The sequence below is a fragment of the Siniperca chuatsi genome, linkage group LG1 (genome assembly GCF_020085105.1).
Source record: "Siniperca chuatsi isolate FFG_IHB_CAS linkage group LG1, ASM2008510v1, whole genome shotgun sequence".
NCBI classification, from domain to species: Eukaryota; Metazoa; Chordata; class Actinopteri; order Centrarchiformes; family Sinipercidae; genus Siniperca; species Siniperca chuatsi.
Window position 1 is genome coordinate 5,761,527 of NC_058042.1, and position 22,502 is coordinate 5,784,028.

The 22,502-nt window shown below is 40.4% G+C and overlaps 1 protein-coding gene across 5 annotated transcripts in view; it reads left to right on the forward strand.

The window, feature by feature from the left end:
* LOC122883571 (protein kinase C-binding protein NELL1-like) overlaps positions 1-22,502 on the forward strand; it is a 279,566-nt gene that overhangs the window by 155,927 nt on the left and 101,137 nt on the right. For all 5 annotated transcript variants that reach the window (XM_044212754.1, XM_044212493.1, XM_044212666.1 and 2 more), the window contains exon 13: positions 13,549-13,674. In XM_044212754.1, coding sequence (XP_044068689.1) covers positions 13,549-13,674 — 126 coding nt within the window. The remainder of the gene's footprint in view (positions 1-13,548; positions 13,675-22,502) is intronic.

Below are 22,502 nucleotides of genomic sequence, written 5' to 3' on the forward strand. Positions count from 1 at the left end.
AATTATATAACATCTTTTACTTAGTATTTACTTTTATATTTCGTGTTTACAGGGACAGTCATCAACATGACTGTAAATGTGCTACTCAGTAATCACTGATTTGGTGATTTACAGGTCAAAAGACTTCTAGATGTCAAGGTCAACACTGCATAATCATTGTTTCAACAGCATTTATATGACTCTATTTAAATATGTAGTTAGGTTCTAACTATGCCACATATCTAACAAACTTGAACCTTTCAACCAAACTTAGTGCAGTTTTACATCTAAATGTCTTTTGACCTACAGGTGACAATGCTGTCTACAATGCTTACTGGAAAGTGTTAGCCAAATGGTTTAAACAGTCAATAAAACAGATTGTACAAGACAAGTATAGGGGCCAACAAACTGGTAAGACCAGTAAAACACACTGAGGCTAAAATAAACCAATCAATAGATAACAAGACACAAACATTAGTTAAAGAGGCACAGTCACGTATTAATGACACAGCGGAATTAAGCAATTTAACACTAAGTATACTGGCTAAATTTACATGCGCACCGATAATCTAACCTTAATGCTATTGAGATGTCTGTACAGTGTGAAGTATTCCCATTTTATAGACATTTCTTCCTTCTCAACACATTTCAACATATTGTGCAACACACACAGCAAAGACGTTTTGCTGGTAAGATTTTTCACGAATTCATGTCGAACTCATTTCAGGCTGCTTCGAGCGGCCATTAGAGTTCCACTTTAAGGTTGGTGTTGGTGTAGGATTTAGGTTTATGGTTAAAATTAGGATTTGGAGGTTACGGTTAAGGTGACACGCGTTGTGTTGAGTCAGAGTTGAGGCTTAGGCACTGAACATAGTCATAGAAACGTGTGTTCATGTGACCTGAGGACATGTATGTGTGTGTTTGTGCACGTGTTGTAACTTGAGAGCCGCTCAGCTGCCATTCGTCTGGAGGATTCGACCTCTTCTCCTCTTCCTCTGTCCTCCAGCTGCTCTCTGCTGTCAGGTGGAACCAGAGGGGCTGGCCTTAATTACGGCGAAGAGGTTGACCGGGACACTGACGCAGGACGTGGCGGTGGCGTCTCCAGGCCAGGGCCGAACAGGGCACGCCTCGCTCCCTGTTGCCACATCCTGAGACAATGAGAGCTATTGCAGACCATCTGCTGCCTCTGCCCTCCCAACAGTCCCTGGCACAGGGACAAATAACTGTGTGTGTGTGTGTGTGTGTGTGTGTGAAAGCTGCTTCTTCTAGCCTTCTCCTCAGCTACTCTACTGTCACTTTGCTGTTTCTCCCGCTGGGCCCCATGCTGACACATCTACCTTTCAGGAAAATGGGGCACTGCAGCAGCAGGGCATGTAAAAACATTTACAAACTCAATTAAAAATGTAGGAGTCTGTGAAAAATCCTGTGGAGAAAAAAAAAGACCCTGAAGTCTCAATCAACAAAACGTATTTTTAGCTTTATTCAAAACCAAAACATACTGGGATTGTTGACCTAAAGTAAGTAGCTAATAAGGTGGCAAATATCCGTAAAATTACACTTAATATTAGATTTTTTTTCATTACAATATCTGCTCACATAAGTGTGTAAAACTGTATCTTAGAGTAAAACATTGTTTGCATGAAATTGCTTAGTAATATAAAATACAATTAATGAAACTAATAAAAACAAATGTTTTAGCTTATCATTACCTAATTATGAGTTTACATGATTTAATCATGACACGATTGTTGTCTATTTAATCCATCATTTAATTATTTCTGCAAATAATAGAATTATAAATTAATATATAAAATTCTTATGATAAAATCTTAAATTCTGCCCACAACTTGATTTGATTAGTTGATTTTTTGACGCTACCAACGAATGAGCTAAAGTGTGAAAGTAATAGACTCGAAAAACGTTTTCCCATGAGAATTTCTCACCGACGTGAACTGAAAATCTCTGACTGCCACACTATCAAAGAAAATTCTAAATGTGTGTTGAAGCCTCCCAACAACAGGAACATCACCATGTCAAAGCAGACAGTAGTTTGTACTTGTAACATCTTAAAGGTTAAACCTGCAGTCATTTATTTCTTTTTTTGGGGGGGGGGGCAGCTTGGGGGCATCGCAACAAGCTGCAAACACAACCGTGCCCTATTATGGAGCAGCATCAGCATTCATTTGGAGTTGTGTTTTAGGCCACCTGGCGAATGTAAGTCCAATATTAAATGTCTTTTTAGTTTGCTCTCCACCAACCACCAAACTATCTGGATCTTTAGCAGATCAGTTCTGTTATGTTCACTAGCTAGTCGCTAACTTTGTCTGTGTGAGACAAAACGGTAAAGTTGCAGGCTGTAAAAACACATCAATGAGCTGAAAGATGCTAAAATGAGCTGAGGGGAACTACAGAGTCATGTGACAATTTTCTGTGGTTTCTTCACCAAGAGGGACCCCTTTCACATTACAGGTAGTCATGTGATCCAAATGGTACTGATTGTTAATCTAAAAAAAAATTATATCTGTAACTTAATTTAGTGACAGAGTTAAGTTATGTCTTAATTTTATGGCATCGGCATTGTGCCTGAACATGTTGGCTCTGCTCTTCTGTCTCATCGCTCAGGGTAGCATTTTGACAACTTTCTGGCAAACTATGCTTTTAGACTCTGTCTAAACCACTTTTCACTTTTTTGTAGTTTGACACATTAAAATCAACAAATTCAACTCTGGATACTCTGCCATGTTTGTTGTAGTTCAAACACCACTTTGACCATGCCACTGTACAACCGATGACAAATAGAAACTACAGATCAAATGGATGCATCGTATGTGTTGATGTTTTTTACACCAGTGAAAAATGGCTAAAAAGTGTCCATTTCTACTATCAGTACATCATTACAATTAGGGCTGGCTATCGTTTAAAAAATTACGATACAAGTGCCAAAACCAGTACCCTTAAAGTGATACTGATACCAATAGAGTACTTCATTCGATACCCATCTTGTGAATGGAAACATTCAGTCGCGTAAAATGCTACCACTCCTCCCCATCTGTTTCTCTGGGCTAGGCAGAGCATCCAGGTGTCCGCAAGGTGGGCTGCCACACACCGGCACACTCCACCAGCACTGGACCCAGTACACTGGTACGGAGCTGGGTCCAGGTCCAGCCCGCCAGAGAACAAGGGGAAGAAGTGCTCAGTGTGTGTGGAGGGGCAGCCCGGCGGCCTGGGTACAAAAAGGAAGGATTGGAGGAATGCAGGTATCGTTTGACTGGAGACGTTTCGATACTTCTTGGCACTGAGTTATTTTGGTCGATACCTTAAAGGTATTTAGTACCGATACCCAGCCCTAATTACAGTTAGTATCTATCAGGATCCTAAACTAATAATCCATGAAGTTAACTTTTTAAAAGTTAAATCCCTCTTTCCCTTCTTGCTCATACCTCCCACATGAACTCAAACTAAATTGTAAATAACATCGACTAATCTCATAACTAGTCAAGTCAATTAAATTTATACAGCCCAATATCACAAATCACAATTTGCCTCAAGGGGCTTTACAGTCTGTACAGCATACAACACCCTCTGTCCTTAGTCCCTCGATTCAGATAACTAATCTCCTAACACCCACCACCACCTCCAAAAATAAAAAAATATATATATAAAATTAAAACTTAATGTGATATCCACATTTACACATGCACTCACACACAAGCATTTTGTCAGCATCCGCTCCAGGTAGGAGCTGCCTCTGGATGGGAATAATAATGAAGCTAATTAAGCGCTCCCACACTGTGTTGTCAAATATTTATATCCCAATATCAGTTCCCCTGTCAAATGATTTCTGTCATCGATGAAGTCACAACAAGTGCAATGTTGTTTCTTTGATGTCTCACAGGTTCTGTCTGTATCCTCATCTCTCGGATTTTCTCTCTTTCAGTTTCTGTCCATGTTTCTTTCTATTTCTGCATCTTTTTCCGTCTCAGTTTTTGTTTTCCATCTCTGTTTCTATCTTTATTTTCCCTCAGTTTCCTTTTTGTATTTGTGTTTCTATCTCTGTTTCTGTCCCTGTTCGAATGTCTCTGTCTGTCTCTCTTCGTCTTCCTCTGTCACTTTCTAAAATGTGCAGTGAATCAGAAAGATGCTGATTTACCATAGTAACCAAAAAGGCACCTCGCCTAGCTTTCTATTGCTTTCTTTTTCCTATCAGCTACAAGGTGAATGGTGACTGATGGGATGTCAATTAGATCATGCAGGTCGTTAGCCGCGAGGCATCGCCGTTACCTAGCAACTGTTCACTAATGATTGAATCTGGCCAATAATCTGAAACAAGTTTTCATCTGGACTTGCATAATAGTATGTAGATGACCTTCCTGACAAATTTGGGTGTGTGTACATTTATTTATATGTGAGTGTGTGTGTGTGTGTGTGTGTGTGTGTGTTGCAGCAACCTGACACAATGAGAGCTAAATTCAACCATCTGCTGTTGCTGCCCTACCCACAGCCCTGGGCACAGGGATAATCAAGTGTGTGTGTGTGTGTGTGTGTGTGTGTGTGTGTGTGTGTGTGTGTGTGTGTTTGCGGGACTGATACAGCTCATAGAATAGTAATGCATACTGGCTATGCCTGGGGGAAAAAAAACAAAATAGTAGATCTGGTGAAAACTAGAGGCTGACATTTTTTCAGGAATCCTGTGGGTCACAGGATTCTAGTGGGATGGGAGTCAATTTCACTATTCGTCATGGGACAGGGACGGGACAGGAGTCATTCTTCTGGGAGTGGGATGGGACAGGAGTGAAAATCCACTCCCGTGTCACCCTTTAGTGGAAACACAGGGGGTCCGATGTAAACAAAACACACAAAATGCACGCAAACAAACACACATGTAGCACACTTTCAACAGGTCAAAATGTGTTGTCTGTGTTTTGGATGAGAGTTTTTCTTGAGGTTCTGTTCTTTAAGGATTTATCCAATTGGTGATGTTTCGGAGAGAAATTGTAAACTTGCTTTTGTCATCTTAAACTTTCAACATCAGGGCAAACTGGTGAGACAGTTTTGATTTAATAAGCTTTTTTTATTTGCTAGTTAATGGTTCTGATTGTTTTAGGCTATGTTTAATCGGTTAAAACAAAGTTAAAACATTTTGTCTGTGTGATGTTGGCTAGCTAATCCTTGGTCTTAATATTTACTTCATCATGGTAGACAAGCTGTTGCTAAAGCAGACTAGATCATGTCCTTAGTACACTGTTGCACTAAATGCCTTCTTAAACTCTGACCAGTTTACCCAGTATTTATGTGTTAAGACCGAAGGCACTGATGGTGGGAGGGATTGGGTGCTTGGGCACCTAAGGACAATTGTGAGCACCCACAGGGAAATCATACTGTGGGGTGACCATTTCGGAAGAATAGTAATGTTGTCCAGTGAAGCTCTATAGAGGATTGGGCACAGTGTCAGCAATGAGATTTAACTGTGAGCTAAAATGTGTGGATTTCTATATTTAGCTTCCTTGGAGTCGCCCAATAGTGTCTTGTAGGTTTTGACCACTTACTGGTTTCATACAGTGATGCAAAGTTTGTCACTTTGCAACACCTTTTTAACTGGCCACCAGTGGCTCTCGGGAAATGCACATTAAACAAGTGCACAATAATTTTCAAGCTGAGGCCATTGCAAAATGGTGAGTGAGCCCGTAGTGGTTGCTGTATTAAATTACCTGGCCAATTGCATTACATTGTCTCTTGTTAAAATTACTTTAAATGTACCAATCTGAGTAGGTGTGTTGGTGTGTGTGTGTGTGTGTAGCTGAACATATCTTTGGTGAAACCCAGTCAATCTTGATGTGCTTAACTTGGTTAGTTGGTAGTTATGGTGGTTATCCGTTCCTATTTGGTGATTAAATGGTTGTTTTGACCAATAAACTGATGGACCTAATATTTAGGGGCGATGCGATGGTCTTTGCACAGTTTACATGTATATATTCATATGTTTCAGGCACTCCCTGGGAATATATGAATTGGCGCCAATGTTTGAGACCTCAGCAGAAAAACAACAGCATTGGCCCTTTATTCAAGTGCATAAAACTAACTGTCTTTCCTGGTAAGCATCCTCTTTTGGTGAATAATGACTGTCATCTCTCAAAAGCTATAAAGAAAGTGGTATCGCATCATCCTTAGGAACAGTTAATGTTGGTTTCTATAGAGGCGGCAGATCAGAAAACACTCATATGAATCAATTTTTGAACAGTTTGGAAAGCCGGTTTGGAAAGCACTAACACACAACCTATTTTGTCATTTAGGGTGGTTTGTCTGTCTGTGTGCACAAGGGAGATAGGTAAAGAGAGAGAGAGAGAGATTTGATATTAATTTGGGTCAGGTTCAAGCCTCATTTTTTTTTTTTTGAGTTGTCGGGCCTGAATGAACACAGCCAGATCAGGTTTGGGTTGAAGTTTTAGGCCTGTGCAGGACTCATGGAAGCAGCCTCTTTTGTAGTCCAAGAGCAGAGGGACATTGACTTCTTTGAACTAATGAAACATGTGTTTTTCTGATTACTGATTACTAAGTATTGGGCCACAGGACACTACTTGTGTACCTAAAAAACAAAGGTAAAAGTACAAATAAATCATGAGTACCCAGTTCAGCCCCACTGCTGGCAGCTTTTGTCACTGTTTTCCTCTGTCAGCATCTGTGTTTACCCCTCAGCTTCTTACCCCATCATACACAACAGCATCTGCACCGCTTCCTGATTATCAGCCGCTGGAACAACTTTGTGTGTGTGTGTGTGCATGCAGGTATGTGCCTGCTGGAGGACCCCGATATGTCTAAATGTAAAGGGGAATACATACTCTGAGGTTGTGTGTTTTCAGAGAAGAGATGGGAGGAATCGACTACATTCCGGATCAAATTTTGAAGAACAGCTGGATAGATATGAGCCGACTTTATTTTTACCTTGTCACCATGTGCTTGATTCTAAACTGCCACAGCTGGTATTAGACACACACAAAGAGATGTGGCTAGCTGTTCACTGATCTCTTGTATCAAAGTCTACTTGAGCGTTATTATTTCCCCCAACAAGCAGTGCATTGTAGTGGTTCGATGAGTGATTTTTGGCCAGAGGTGCCAGTCAGTGTCAAGTCTGAAAAGATATTTAGAATCTAAGGTCTTAGATGAGTCAAACTGTACAAAATATTACTAGGCATAACAATACTATTCAGTGCAGCCAGAAAACATAACAATTTCACCTTGTATACACCTTGTATTATGGATGGATAATTGGAAAATGTGGTGGGAATTGCTGATACGGTAGGTCAAAGTGTGGGTAACTGCAAGATTGTACAATCCAGTCCAATCAAAATATTTAAAAAGTCTGTTATTCCCCAAACACCCCAGCACAGTCAGTCCGCTGTCACTGCCATAAGTCACCATAATATAGACTCTGAGAGGCGTTACATCATACGCTGATAATATTTCATTATAAAACATTCAGTTTGTTTTTAGGATTTCACTTGCACCAATAAGACCTCAGTTGTGCAGTAATCCGTTAAACTGTGAGGAAAGGCGCACACTGCCCCGCCTGCAGTAAATATACTTGTGTGAACATACAGCACGCACACACACACACACACACACACACACACAGCAGCTGCCATAGGTAAACTGCTCCACACTGTCTGACAGAAGGACACAGTTTCAAGTGTCTCAAAGTGTCTGTCTAAAAGTCTGTCACTGTGCACCTCAGTGAATGGCAGCTCCTTGGTGGAGTTGCAGAGTGACAGATAGATTAAACCACATTTCTCACACGGTTTCCTTCTCCTGATAGAGAACCACACCATCATTCAGTTCTCCTACCCACGAGCTGTTTTTTGACAGACAATGCAAACAGCATGTTCCTGAGCAGGCTCTAATCTGCTCAACCAGAGCACTTCCTGCTCTCTATGCGTCTTCGAGAAGGACATGGATGGCGATAAGAGCTTCTGCTCTCTAAAGGCTCTCTAATTAAATGCATCAGTAGTTCTTTTTCTCCTCTGGCTCCAAGAGGGGACACGCAGTATGAGAGAGAGGTCTAGTCCTGCACTGCATGTTGATTGTTGTTTTTTGTGTTTGATTTCTTTGCAGCATGGAAAGATAAGAGAGTTTAGTCATTGGGTTCAGCCATCTGAGGCCTCTGTGCGCTCCCCTTGTGGAGATGAAACCCCCGTCATGAAAATCATTTGGCCCTCTCCGTGGCTCAGTCCATATTAAAGGATAATACTACAGTTCTTTTCAAGTTTGTACTAGTAGTCTAAGTTCCCACTGCCGGAGGAAGAATAGAGCATAGTGGGAGATATCCAGGCTCACTTCTCCTACACATGTCGAAGTTGTTGACAGCAACGCTGTGTATAAGACTCAATAATCATAGTATGTAATTGTTGGCTGAGTTTAATTTACTCCTCCAGAGGAGGCCATTTTCCTGCCATTCATTCTCATACAGTAAGAAAAACATCATCCACACAGGGATAAAAGTCCATCACAGGCATATCTTTTATCCTCATTTCACTGTGCTGAGTGAGTTTTCATATCAGGACCGCATTATGTTGCACTCTGCTGCATGTCCATCACCTCACACAGACATGAAATGAGCCAAGAAAAAAAAGTAAAATATCCTCTAAAATATGTTATCTCCTAAAGCAGAATAGTGGGGTGACCAACTGTAATCCTAAAATTCAGGTTAATCATACATACTATGTATGTCAAAGTGTTTCCCCTCAGGGATCAATCAAGTATTTCTGATTCTGAAACTGATGTAAACAGACAAGCTGAGGATCACTAAATCAAAGCATTGTAACTGCATCAAAACCTTGATAAGATTTTAGGTTTTGCACCAGAGAGGATTCCTGTCGGGATAAATATTGGGATGAATGTGAGATCAGCTGACAACACAGCAAAATTCAATGAAGCAAAGTGTGTTTGTTTGGATGAAGGTGAGAGTCAGCACTCGTATGGCCTCATCATGGCACCTGCCATCAGTGTACGAATGTGTGTGAATGGGGTGAATGTGATATGTAGCTGAAGCGCTTTGAGTAGTCAGAAAGACTAGAAAGGCGCTATATAAGTACAGTCCATTTACCATTTAATCAAGGAAACGTCAGTTTCTTTCTTTTGCCAGGACAGCTGCTGATATCAAGCTATTTAACCCTATGTGCAGACATTTCTGCCTGAAACACACCACAAACTGCAGGTCGAAGCATTACACCATCACTTAACATCACTTGTTCAGCTTTGAACAAAACCCAAGTGATTCTTAGATGTGTGAAGACACAACGTAAGAAGACAACTTTGGAGTTATTTAAAGCGTAGATGTGTTAGCTTAGCAGCCCCTGTGCGAAGACCAGTCTCTGCGTTGAATGCACAGAGACGAAACTGATGATGATCCTCTGATCCAACTCCCAGTAAGACATCAGCAAGCAAACTGACCCTCCAAACTGTTGAAGTAAAGGAGCATTACTGGCATTGTAATTGTAATCCTGGCTGATGCTATTTGTTACTGAAAAAAATAATCACAATACTGTAATACAGTAGCTGCTCAACATAGTTAGACAACATTGTTTACAGTCAAAACTTCTCCATCATTAAGTTAACTTTAATTTCATACATTTTGATTTCATTGCAAAAATTGAGACTTGCATATTGACATCATTGTGTAAAAATGCCTATTATTGGAAAATGTTTTTTTTTTCCTCACTCACACTGTTTTGGTTGTTTATTGTGTTTCAGTGAAGTCAAATGAAAAAAAGCTGATTAGCTGTTTACACCAAGTGCATTAGAGAAAATAAATGAAATATCCCATCTCTCTTTCAACACAGCCTGTGTGTGCGCGCGCCTTTATGCTGAAAGCAATGCTCTGTGCAAGCCTCAATTATCATGGTGTGTAATTGCTGGGTGAGATTAGCTTCTGTGTACATGAAAATAGAGCGAGAGAATGAGAGAGAGGTCAAAGAAGAGTTGAATGCTGATTGGTGTGTGTGTGTGTGTGTGTGTGTGTGTGAAGGAGACGTCTGCTAAGACAGTGCTGACATTCCTATCAGGAGGGGTGATGACATTTGGATGGAAGCAGCTCTGGTCAAATCCTTTTTTCAAAAAATAAATGCTTTTGCAGGAGTCACTTTTCTAGTGAGCATGAATGAGTCATTTGTGCCCTTAAATTAGCAGCTTTTAGTTCTGAGGTGTCTGTATTGATTCCTACAAATTGACATTACATTTCTCCTCATCCCCCTGACACTTTTTTTTTTTTAAATATACAGTACAGTTGTGATGCTGTAGGTAGCACAAGGCGTAGGCGTACCACTGTGCAACCTAATGCTGTGCAAAATAAAACTCTCAGGCCATTCATTGACAGTTATGCTGCGTTCACACTACCAGCGACAAACCATCAGGCTACAATTCATTTTCAATGGAAGCTACAAACTGACGCAGACACTTGTCGTAATTGAGCTGGCCTCAACTTTTTTCAGCGCTCCGATGACGCGGTGAGGCGTCCACCAATCAGCTGATTCTGTTTCACAGTTTCTGTCCCGCTCTCTGTCCAGTTCCGTCTAAAGAAACGGATGAAAAACGTATTCTTGCTGTTAGCCAGTTCCCAGTGTTATGTAACCCTACCCATTTTTACCGCGACATTAACAAAAATAAATGCACCTTGGCAGAGGCTGGCTACGGGAGCACCAGGTATGTAAGGTGCATTTTTAAACGCACAATGGCTAGCTGTGGTACTGTGTTATGTAGCTAAGCTAGCTGACGCTATGCTACGTCAACCAGCGATTGAACAACACTTCAAAGGCGACACAGCGACATTGCAGCTGGCCACTCTACGTTTTTTAGCTTTGGCAAATGATCCGCTTGGGTTTAATACAGTTTTGTTTTATTTTGGATCGAGATGCATTAGATATACTACAGATTACAACACTTTGTTATCTTTGCTCTCTTAAAGAATCCCTCCAGACATGTTATAAGACATAAAATACTCATAATATATCAGACACTAATAAATTGTCTGGGGTTTTTTTTTTCTGCAAAAAAATCACATGTACTCCTTCAATCCAAAATCCAGAATCTATGAACATTTTTTTATTTCAGAAATGTAACTGCTGGACACAAGTGAGCTCCATTAGCCTGAATACAACAGAAAACATGGACCACTGCTAAGAAGAAAATAAACTTTTGTACTCCTAATTACAAATATTAAAAGTTAAGTATGTTTACAGAGTCAGAAACTCAATTTAATTTAGAAATTAGGTGTTGGGGTACAACAAATAATTGTGAGACGTGTCCAGAATTGTGCTCTTTGAGTGTCCTGTAGTTTATTTCTCATTTGAACTTTTGTATTATTATATGTTCTGTCATAGATTCTTTAAATATCGGAGATCTGAGTCACCACCAAAATCAAATCAATTGTTCCGTTGCCAAAACACCATTCGATCTTTCAACCAAATTTCACGGAACTCTGTTCATGAGGCTTTGAAAACACCCCGCTGAGTGAAATCTGGAAAGAAAATTGCTTAACAATTCTGAGTTTGTTGAGTGGATAACCTTTGAGAAACATGTATAGGAGTGCGCACACACACACACACACACGCAAATGCACTTGTCTCTTTGTCTTCACCAAGTGCCAAAGTTTCATATTTTAGAAAGGAATCTGGTGAATGCTTTTAAGTCCAGAGAGGTACAGTATATCTCTGAATTTGTTTCCATCTCTTTCATTCTGAGGCAGCAGCTTCATCCAGTGGGCTTCAAACAGACCAGAAAATGAGCTGCTCAAAGAGACTGATCAGTCTCTCTCTCGCTCTCTCTCTCTCTCTCTCTCTCTCTCTCTCTCTCTCCTTCCCCCTCCAAACACACAAATATACACAAAGGGATGAGCTGGCGCAAACATACACACATGTGCATGCGCACAGAGAGTCCTATCCTGCCTTATTTTTAGCTGTTCCCCTCCCCAGCCCTGACCTACATCACAGCATGAATAAAGCAGCAGAGAGATGAAGAAAGTGAGCTCAGAAGGGAGAGGGAGGTGGGAGGAGGAGGGAGAGAGAGAGAGAGAGACAGAGAGACACATCAGCAAATGCAAAAAAAATGAATTCCCCCCCCCTGTGTGAAATGACAGTTCCAGTTCTGTCAGCCGACCTCACCTGCTACGACACTCCCAGCGGAGGCTGCAGAGGGCGAACACATACACTCACAGACATTCAGACACATGCACAGTTACAAACACAGGGGGTACAGGACCTTTGAACGTCAGAGATCAGAAAGCCTCGTCACGCGGCAGACTTGACAGTAGATGCTTTTCCCACTTTAAATGAAAGCTGACAAAAGCAGTGAGCTCTCGACTTTGAATGATTGAGGCCGTGTGTCGGCAACATCACAGGCCGGCTGTCATCGGGCTTGAACAATGCTTTGGCGCCTTTCGCCAATAAAGGGTAATCAAATGAGCAGCTTTCAGGGTGAAGTAGTGCTTCAGGAGAAGATGAGAATTGGATTCAGGTACTGTTTTGCAGCCTCAAAGCACTTGTGTAAGTTCCATGTTTTTGATGTAGCAGATCAATGCTTTTTACACTGAAGGCCAGCAAGGCATTGTACGCCTGAATACACGATCCGTTTCTCTTTGATTGTGCAATTCAACACTTCTACTGTACACTCTCCAAGGATGAAATTTGCAGAGAAAAAACCTCTGGGTGTTGCATGTAAGTCAATTACATACTTCATACAAATTCATTCTGTTGTAAGGGGAAAGTGTGAGCTGAAAACCTCAAAGCTGGAATGTATTTATCCAAGGAGAGGATATGGAAATACTCTCCTCACTCTCTCCTTCCCTTAAGTGTAGCGTACAGACTCCCTTAAGTGGTGGAAAGGCCTGTTAGCCTCAGGAAACTGGTTCTCTGCTGCTCACATCCACATAAAGACTCTGTACACACACACACACACACACACACACAAATTTCGGCCCTTCTGCATAACATCTCCCTTGTGTGTTTCCGATTGCATTTCTTCAGCAGTCATCCAGCTCAGCTAATGCCTCCCTGAGCTGTGTGTTTTAATGCTCATACAATGCTGCTCACCCTGCTGTCCTTTGTCCTCTTCTGTTTATATGTCCTTATCTCATCAACTTTCTCCTTTCCTTTCCTCTAATTTCCTCCTGTTTAGCTTTTTTCCTGTCTTTACCTTTGCTTTCCTGTCCTCTCCTCTCCTCTACTTTCCTTCACAGTATTTCCTTTCCTTTTCTCTCTTCTCCTCTTCCCATTCTTTTTAACATCTCTCCTTTATTTCCTTTCCTTCTGGCCCTTTTGTTTTATCCGAATCTCTGACTTTATATATTTAATTGGGGGAAAAACCAAAGTATTCTTTGAAAAAGTTACCTTGTTTGTCTGTGTGATTGATGAGTGAAGGCAATTTTTGGCTTTGAGCCCCAGCTTTTGTAATGAGATTAATGCAACAATGATGACACAGTTCATTGAGCTTCATCCACCTGCTTCATCAGTTGCCCGAAGAATTACTCTGTCCTGAGTGTATCTTTAGAGAGTTATCAATCCTCTGTATCTGCTCTGTCCTCAGATATTGATGAGTGTACGACCCAGATGCATTACTGCCAGTCCAACACGGTGTGTGTCAACCTGCCCGGCAGCCATCGCTGTGACTGTCTGCCAGGCTTCATCAGAGTGGATGAATACTCCTGCACTGGTACGTCTGCATGCCGAACAAGATCTGATGAGTCAGTATTATATTACATAATGGCACACACATAACTGTCAACTACACACACACACACCAGTCAGTAAAAAAAGATCAGAAAACTGGTGGGAGATTTTTTTTTTAATTCATTTTTTCCCCTTTCAACTCTTTAATAAGGAGTGAACCAAGAAAAGAATGTCTACGTGGGGGTTGTTTGACATAGTAGACAATAATATGGCACATTGGACTAGCTCTATAAATTGACCTGAGCTGCTGATGTTTGTATTTTTGTATTGATAAGAAAAACTATGTGAACAACATTGGATGTTTTATAATGTCCTACTTACTGCATCTACTCTTCAAGAGGTCCATGGGATCCTGGATCGCTGGTTTTTACAACTCTGAGTGTGACTAGGAGAAAAAACAGATTGCTAGTTTGTGAACTTATTTCTGCATAATACGTAAAAATGTGAATCTGCTGAACTGAAAGAAGGTGGATGTAGTTTGATATGAGTGATGGTTCAATAGCCTGTTGGGCAGTTTTCTAGTGGCTAGTGAGCTGGAATTTTCTCTTGATCTGTAGGGAAAATGGTTACAGGTGGTCATAATGTAGCCCTCCCACTTCCCATTCTTTCCCATGTTGTTCTGCAAGCCATTTTAGCCACATTAGCGGGACTCCAGGAATGGTTAAGATTGAAATATCTACACAAATATTGGATTGGGTGGCATTAGAATTTGGTACAGATATGCATGATCACCAGAGCATGAATCCAAATAATTCCATAATTCTCTGACTTTTCATTTAGCGCCACCAGCAGACAGACACTTGCAGACTCGCAGACTTAACAGGCGTGTTCCCGGGAAGTCCGCAAGTGCTGAAGGCTGTCCAAATCCACAATTCATCAAGTCCACAATGGGCCTCTAGCAGATTTTCCTCAGACTTCAAGAGTTTGGGGTGCAGACTTCACCAGCCTTGGCTCAGAAAATTACCCACAATTCTTAGTGATATGGATGTGATGATGAAAAAGAATAATAATAATACAGTGGTTGTAGATTCTTTAGTCATGGCACAAAGAGGGAACAAAACTGTGGGTTTTATCACCATTAAAAGTGTTGTCACAGTCATGGCAATACCCAAGTAAAGCACCTCACAATTGTACATAAGTCTAGTACTTGAGTAGGTATTCTTAATTTCCACCTTTTTATATAAGGAAAGTGAAGAAGTAAATTATTGAAGTTGAATCTGACATGTACATTGCCTCGTCTCTTTTTCAGTTTTATCCCTAAATGAAATTGTTTGCAGTTTTCACACTGACTCATGCCAGCCTGCAGTGACTCCTAAATGTGTCGAAAAATTATAGCTTCCGACAACTGCGTGCCACATGACTCTTCAACTGTGACGCTGTATCTTTTGTTATCTGAAATTAAGGCATGCAGAGAAATGAATGCAAACTGATTGGTGAATACCTCAGCATTTGTCTAAAGGTTGGGAGAATCAGCATGTGATCGAAGAAGAATGGGTGATTGCAGCCATTTAGTTTTTTAATGGCTCGTCTACAGTAAATATTCTGATTTAAAAATGTCCTCCATTCTCTACATCCCTGACCTTCTCACAGCTGAATGTCAGGGCAAAGTATGGAAACAATTTCATCAACATATTTACCTACTTTTAATAACACAATGCAAATGTTCTGTCTACGTTTATCTGTGTGGATCAAGCTATTTCTCAACATATAATACAGTGACACCTGTTCTGGCATTGCTGTTTTACAATGTTTTTCCACTGAAGGGGTTTAGGGCAACATGTTTTCTCAAGAGTGAATAGGATGTGCTTGGTTGCTGCTCAGTGTTTCTCCAGAGAAGTGTTCTTTAATTAGCTCAGAGTTGGCAGTCACGCAGGAACGGGGATCCATAGACAATCAATCTATTTTGCAGCTTGTAAACTGTCCTGGCTGCTGACTGGGAGCCCAAGGAGCACTCTCTACATCTGCCGGGAGAGATAAATCCTCTGTCTCCTTTTCCCTCTTCCTGCTTCTCCTTCAGCTTCTTCTCGAGGGTTTCTCATCCTCTGCATGAATGTAAAACAGTTAGCGTTCATGCGACTGCTCATATTTCACAATGCTAACACGATTGCACATTAGCTTCTGTAATTGGTGCGTTGTGCTGAAATCTGTATTGTTATTCTTCATTGTGTCTGGATTTGGAAAGGTTTTTGTTAATGACATTGTTGTCACTGCATTAAACAGGACACACACAGACACAGTGGAAACTAGTTTCCGGTGCACTGATGTCACTTTTGTTCTGCGATATCACCTCCTCATACCAGTGAGTGGTCAAACGACCTGCTATGACTTGGTAGAGCTGTGACCAGGTAGGAAATAAATTAATATATTGAAAAAATAAAAGCCATACTAATCAAGCATCAATTATCCATATGGCGTACCCTACATTTAGTGGTCGGTGGATGTTGAAATGTGGCCAGATATTTCCAGAGTTTCCTGACAGACATATGTAAATAGGGAAGGGTAATATTATATTGACTTTCATTTATTTAGCTGACGCTTTTATCCAAAGCAACTTACAATAAGTGCATTTCAACCATTTTGATATAATCCAAAAATTGTAAGAATCATGCAACGACATCAGCTTCATCAAATATGCTGAACTGCTTCAAGTGCTACATTTAGAAAACAATTTCCACCATTGTGGAGCCAGGATCGCAAACAGTCGTGGTTTCTGGGCCGGTAGCTGGGCCCCCCTCGACGTGAGGGAGTAGCAAGCCGATTGGCAGTAGCAGAACGTAGTGGATGGGCTCGGGTGTATGCAGAGAAAATGCCTATTTGAAAAGTAAATACTCAGCCTAATTCTAGCAGTCTTTAAAGAAAGTTACCCTCAGAAGCCAGAATTCACACTAAAAATTGGTTTCTCTAACTGGTATATACACTACTGCTCAAAAGTTTGGAGTCGCCTGCCACAAAAGCTTGATTCTGTACAGTCAGATGGCTGAGAGGAATACTCTCAGGTATTTTTGAATGGTCTTTCATGCTTTTAGTTTGTAGAAAGTCCTCTTTACAAATAGGTGTTATTTTGTATGAAGGGCTTGTAAAATATGTAATGTTTGTACATGAGAACAAAACGCTGTACAGTGGTTCAACCAGACTGACAACTGAAAGGGCAGAAAGAGACAAAGATACCTCTGAGCAACAGTTAAATAAGAATATAAGAAATCAGCATTCATTGGTGAAAGAAATTGGAAGCTGAGCATTAAAATCTGCAGATTTAAATAGGAACAGGTTCCTCTTTCAGTGTCAAGTGCACAATAATGCCTATAACACGCTGGAATTAACAGGTGTATTGCTTTAGCAAAGCTATTCTTAAACTTTAAAATAGAAATAGCAGGTTAGTCCAGGGTTAGCACTATTGGGATTGGATCACGGAATAGCAGCTGAACATACTATGGACTGACACAGTTTAAACCTATTCAGTCTAACCACTGAGTAGACTGCAGAGAGCCCAAAGAAAAACGGGTTCCCAAAATATTTAGAGCCCAATTGCAGTTGTGGTTCAGAAATGATCTAGGGTCACTTACGCTTTTCTGGACTCGAAAACTAAAATTGAAGAGTATTTGGGGGGAAAAGGGTTACAACTGTATTCTTCCCTGTCCTGCAACACTGTGGGGACATCGACTAAACGGAAATTTTAATTATTTAATTATTCTAAAACTCTTTCAAATGTAAATAGGACATTTGGTGTAAAATTATACTGTTTTTATCGATATTATATTACTTATGCATTAACATGTAAACAGCATTTTGTAGCAGTCGAGGTGGACCAAATTTTACCCATTCAAGATAATATGGGTATGACAATGCATCATTTAATTAAGTTTATGAAATGTTTTGTATGTAAAATCTTAATCTTCAATGTACCCAGTAACTATAGAGTGACTGTATGGTGACATCATGTACATGTCCTCAGTCAGACGTAAGAAAGAATCATTACAATCAAGCAGAACCGAGATAAAACACAGGAAATTTGTTTGATTACAGTCACTGATGGCAGTAATCTTTTCGTTTCTGCCTTTTCGCTTCAGGCCAGTGTGTGCATGTGTACTGTATGTGTGTCTCCATGGACATCAGACAGCTCTTAGCTTCATCCACCCACAAACTTTCCTTACATCACTGTAGGCACCATACAGTCAACATATTTACCCTCAATATTGCAATCTGAGCAGCTCCTTCCTCAGAGGAATAAAATGTTACCTATTGCAGCTTTTACATGATGCATCATGTATCACCTTTTCCAATGGACACTCTCAGCCTCATCTCTCTCTGGCTCTCCTGCCTGGTCGAGGAGCCTCTCTTTTGCAAAGACAGCGCCCTGTAAACAATAGGAAGCTGCGGTTATTGTGGTTCCACTTGATTTCACCTCTATGGAAGCAGGCAAGCAGCTCTGGGGAAACGGGGGTTGGGCAGAGGAAGGAATGGAGGTGGCAGGAAGTGTAAGGTTTCTGTACTTCACCTTCTCTAAATGCCTCAGAGCTGTCGTTACATCCATGTTTATGCAGCCCAAATCAGTTCACTGTTAGTCCACGATGACTGTATGTTGGTGTCCCTGTTTGTCGTGTTTCCTGTTTGCAACGGCATTTGATGTGAGACTGATTGTGTATACATATTTCATTTAAGTATTTTTTGTCAGTATCTGTGGTGCTCAGCACTTAACACTGCACTTCCCAGAGTTCACCTGTCAATCAAACGGTGTGTAGTACTACGATGTCTTTTTCCTTAGGACTTTCTCACGGCTAGATGAGGCCCGGGGCAAAAAAATAGCTGCTGGATCCCTATTAACCCATTGCTTCTCCTGCTCTTCATGCAATGTGTACAATTTATCTATGCTGGAATACGAACTGACCCCTGATTTACTGTGTGGTGATTTGATTAAAAACAATAATTTAATACAGTATGTAGTATATAGGCACAAAACAAAATAAATATAGGTTTTAAAACTAAATCATAACGCCCTTACCATGTCAGTTGATATTGTGCTTAATGCATATTGCCAAACAAATGTTCAATTTGCAAAAACCAGTAACAGTAAGCCAGGAGCTTTCAGATTCACTGGTGTTCTGGGGTCCTAGGGCACTTTCCTGCTTTGCCTGGCTGGTAATCCAGCCTCTGACTTTCAGGAAATTAGAGGTGTTTGCCAAACAGCTATCGGTGATCATGCTAACAAACCCAGTTTTTCTTTTGTTTATTTAAAAAAAAAAAGAATCACTTCAGAGGCAAACACTGCCTTAAAGGCGAGATGTGATGTTTTTGCTTTCCTGTGCACCTCTGATTGTGATAACTCTGAGGTTACATTCTACTCTACATTCTATGCTACTCAGTTCAGGTGAACAGAAGACATAGTAATTTAAGTTAAACAAATCTAAAAATTGTCTAAAACTCCAAAGCAATGCGTGAGGTGCGTGCAAAATGCTTCAAACGTACACACATTAATTAGAAAAATGCACCCTACTGCTAAAACACATCCAATGTGAAAAGACCTTCCACACAGTGAGTTTTGAGGAATGGAGAAGCTTGACTGGCTATTGGTTGAATACACCCAAGGGGGTGTACCCATTTGTAAAATCGATATTTATTTTCAAGAACAAAAAATGTGGATTATTGTTTAACAGTGTGTTGAGCTTAGACTCCAGTTTGCTGAAGTGTAGATGATACCGGTGTTTACCCTCAGTCTTTATGGTGCAGTGCAAGCAGAACTCAAGTGATTTCCCCTGTGGAAGGTCATTATGATCTCTGACTTCATGTGTTGGTGGATAAAAGTGGTCTGTCATAGGTAATTGTGGAAATGGTGGTCCAACTCCCACTGTGTACTAATCTTATGTTCTCTGGGTTTTAGAGGAATTATTTTCTGCATTAATTAGGCGCTGATAAGACTCGCAGTTAAAGATTAAACTGTGGAAATGAGAAGTTTAGGGTCCTTCCTTTCTCTCTGCTCTCTCCAGTAAACAAACTCCAACAGCAGGTTCATGTGAGGTCTGGAGATAAAGTGTAGTATAGCCATATTAAAATGAATTCTTCATCTATTGGAAGCTGTAGCTTTGCACACTGTATGACTATCAGAGCTCACTGACTGCCAAGCTGCAGGTTTTATACTCAAGACTCACAATATGTCATCAGGCCAGTATTACTGGCTGATATTAGTCAATCACAAACATTGATATTGGCTGTTTGTTGGCAGATATACAAATAGAGGTTTCAGTACAAAAATGTTTTTAGGCTGAATTTTATGTATTGATGACTTATTTTTCTTAAATAAAATATCTTAATTTGTTGTTGTTTATAATGAGGTTAAGTGAAATTCGGCTATTTGTCAGTGAGCTGTTTAACATTTTACACACCTCTGATGTAGAGATTTGGGAACCTTTAACTCTGGCAGGAAGTTGACATTGATTAAGGCAAGGAGGGCGAGCCTCCTACAGCCCTCAAAAACTTAACAGAGATAATCTCAAAGTCTTTATTCTTCCTTTAGCTGAAATAAACACATGGTGGTATTTTAACTGTATCGATTGATTTGCTTTCAGTCCACTAATCCTTTATTCGACAGCATCCACATCACATGCTTTTGATCCTCTAATGTATATTTCTCTTCTGTCCTCATCTGCACTCTACTGATCAATACTTGACTGTGTTATTTTCTTATCGGCCTGCTTTTCATGGACACTATGCTCAGGCTCTGGTGTATGGCTGACCAAAAGGAGCTGCCATTAATTTCATGCATCAATTGCTACATATATTCTCCAAAATTCTAGCATTGGGAAAGGCTGCATCCCCCCCAAGACACATTATATGTTTAATGAAAATTTGATCAAATCCAATTCCAATTATACGTACATATGTAATGAATGTGGAGCTCAGGTGTGACGAGTCTGGAAACCTTGGCAACCCTCCTTGTATACATTAACTCTTCAAAAATGGAGGTCACGCTGTCAGGCTGGCTCGGCACCAGCCAATTTAATAAGCCCATCAAACACAGTTTGGGAAGGAGTCAGATAAGTTTTCCTTGATCCTCACTTTCATCCATTTGTAATTGGCTCTGAGAAGCTGGTGTTTATATTTAGCTTCCCCATAACGGCTTGATGTAAGTAGTGTTTCTTCCTGCTCGTCGGCAGACTGTACAACCATCCAGAGTGATGTCTGTCTGTCTTCCCGTTACGCTGCTTTTTCTGTAAGCTTTTGTCTCTTCTTCTTTGATGCGTTGTCTTCCTGTTCCCCTGGCTGAATGCACATGGAGGTGTGTAGAATAATAATGCACTGTGGCTGTGGGATGGATGTTTACTGACAGAGCACATTAATGGAACATGCTTTTATTAATGTGAATTGCATCCTAAGCATCTTTATTGCCTTGAGCTGTATGTTTCATTGGGTAGTAAATGAATTGAATTATCTTGCAGGCTCTGTGCTGCAGCTACACACACAGAGGATATGAACTGGATGGTCAGGACACTATAAAGCAAACCAAACGCTACTAAACGCCACTAAAGAAGCGGCTGTAATTCATGATGTAACTGAACATATTTGCAGCATAATGGGAAGCACTTGTGTTTTAAAGTGCCAAGTCTTTAGTGCTTCATGTTAATAATAACACGTGACTCTAACACACACACACTTTTACATTGTTAAAAGTAATAAAAGTAGTTTAAAAAAGTAAAGAAATTGTAAAACCGGTGCTATCACTGCTTGTTCAAATGTTAGAGCAAGAACCTCAAGTCCTTATAAATAATGTTCCATTACCTGTGAATATGTGTGTTCTGATGTGTGGGTGAATGAGAGGCATATTGTACAGTAAAGCACTTTGGTATAAAAGTGCTACATAAATGTAGTCAATTTACCATTTAAAAAAAAAAACTGGAAAAAGCTAAGGTGGAAATGTGGTGTTGTAAATGATGATGTTGTGTAACCTGGTTTTACTTATTCTTGTTAAATTTGGGGCAGTATACAGCATTGACTTGTTGCTGCCACTCACCAGTTCCAATACCTAACCAACAAAATAGGTCTCACCACTCTTATCAGCGTTTCCAGATGCAGCAGACAGCAGCTGTTTTCAGTGACAAAGCTCCACCCATTGTACGCTACCTGTGCGGCACTAAACAGCAGACAGACAAAGTTAGCAACTAGCTGGCGAACACAGCGGAGCGTTTAGCTGCTAAAGAGCCAGATATTTTTCTCAGGAGCCAGATGGAGACCAAAACAGTGCTAAAAGGAGAGTGAATACGGGACTTACATTCAGGTGGCCAGAAACACGACACCAAAATGAATGCTAATCTTGCTTCATATTTCCCAGATGTGTATATATAGGCAACTAACTGTTTGCTAACAAGTTTTCCTTAACAACTTATAACTTATATAGAGTTTTATACCTTACCTCAGTGCCTTAGTTCAGTGATGACATTCTGTAAATTATACTGAAGATGAAGGTAAATAGAAGTACATCTGCATTGTAAAAGGACAGATAAAGATGCAGTCTTAAAAAGTCAACAGAATACATAAAGGTCCCCAATTCTATGCTATGCAAGGAGCCCATTAAGCCCCATTTTGTCTTTAATAAAATCTAAATAATAAAATCTTCTTATTTCTGAGCACACACATGGCTTCCATGCAGTAGTATTTAGCTGTGTAAAGTGGAATTAATTGACCGGTGGGTCAAAAGAAAACAGCCTCTTGAACTCCAGGTGGATTACTTCAGGAAAATCCGAACTTTTCTCCAACTAATGTTATGGAAATCCATGTCCTCCAGGCTAAGTGCTATGACAGGCAATCAATACATTTTCCCCT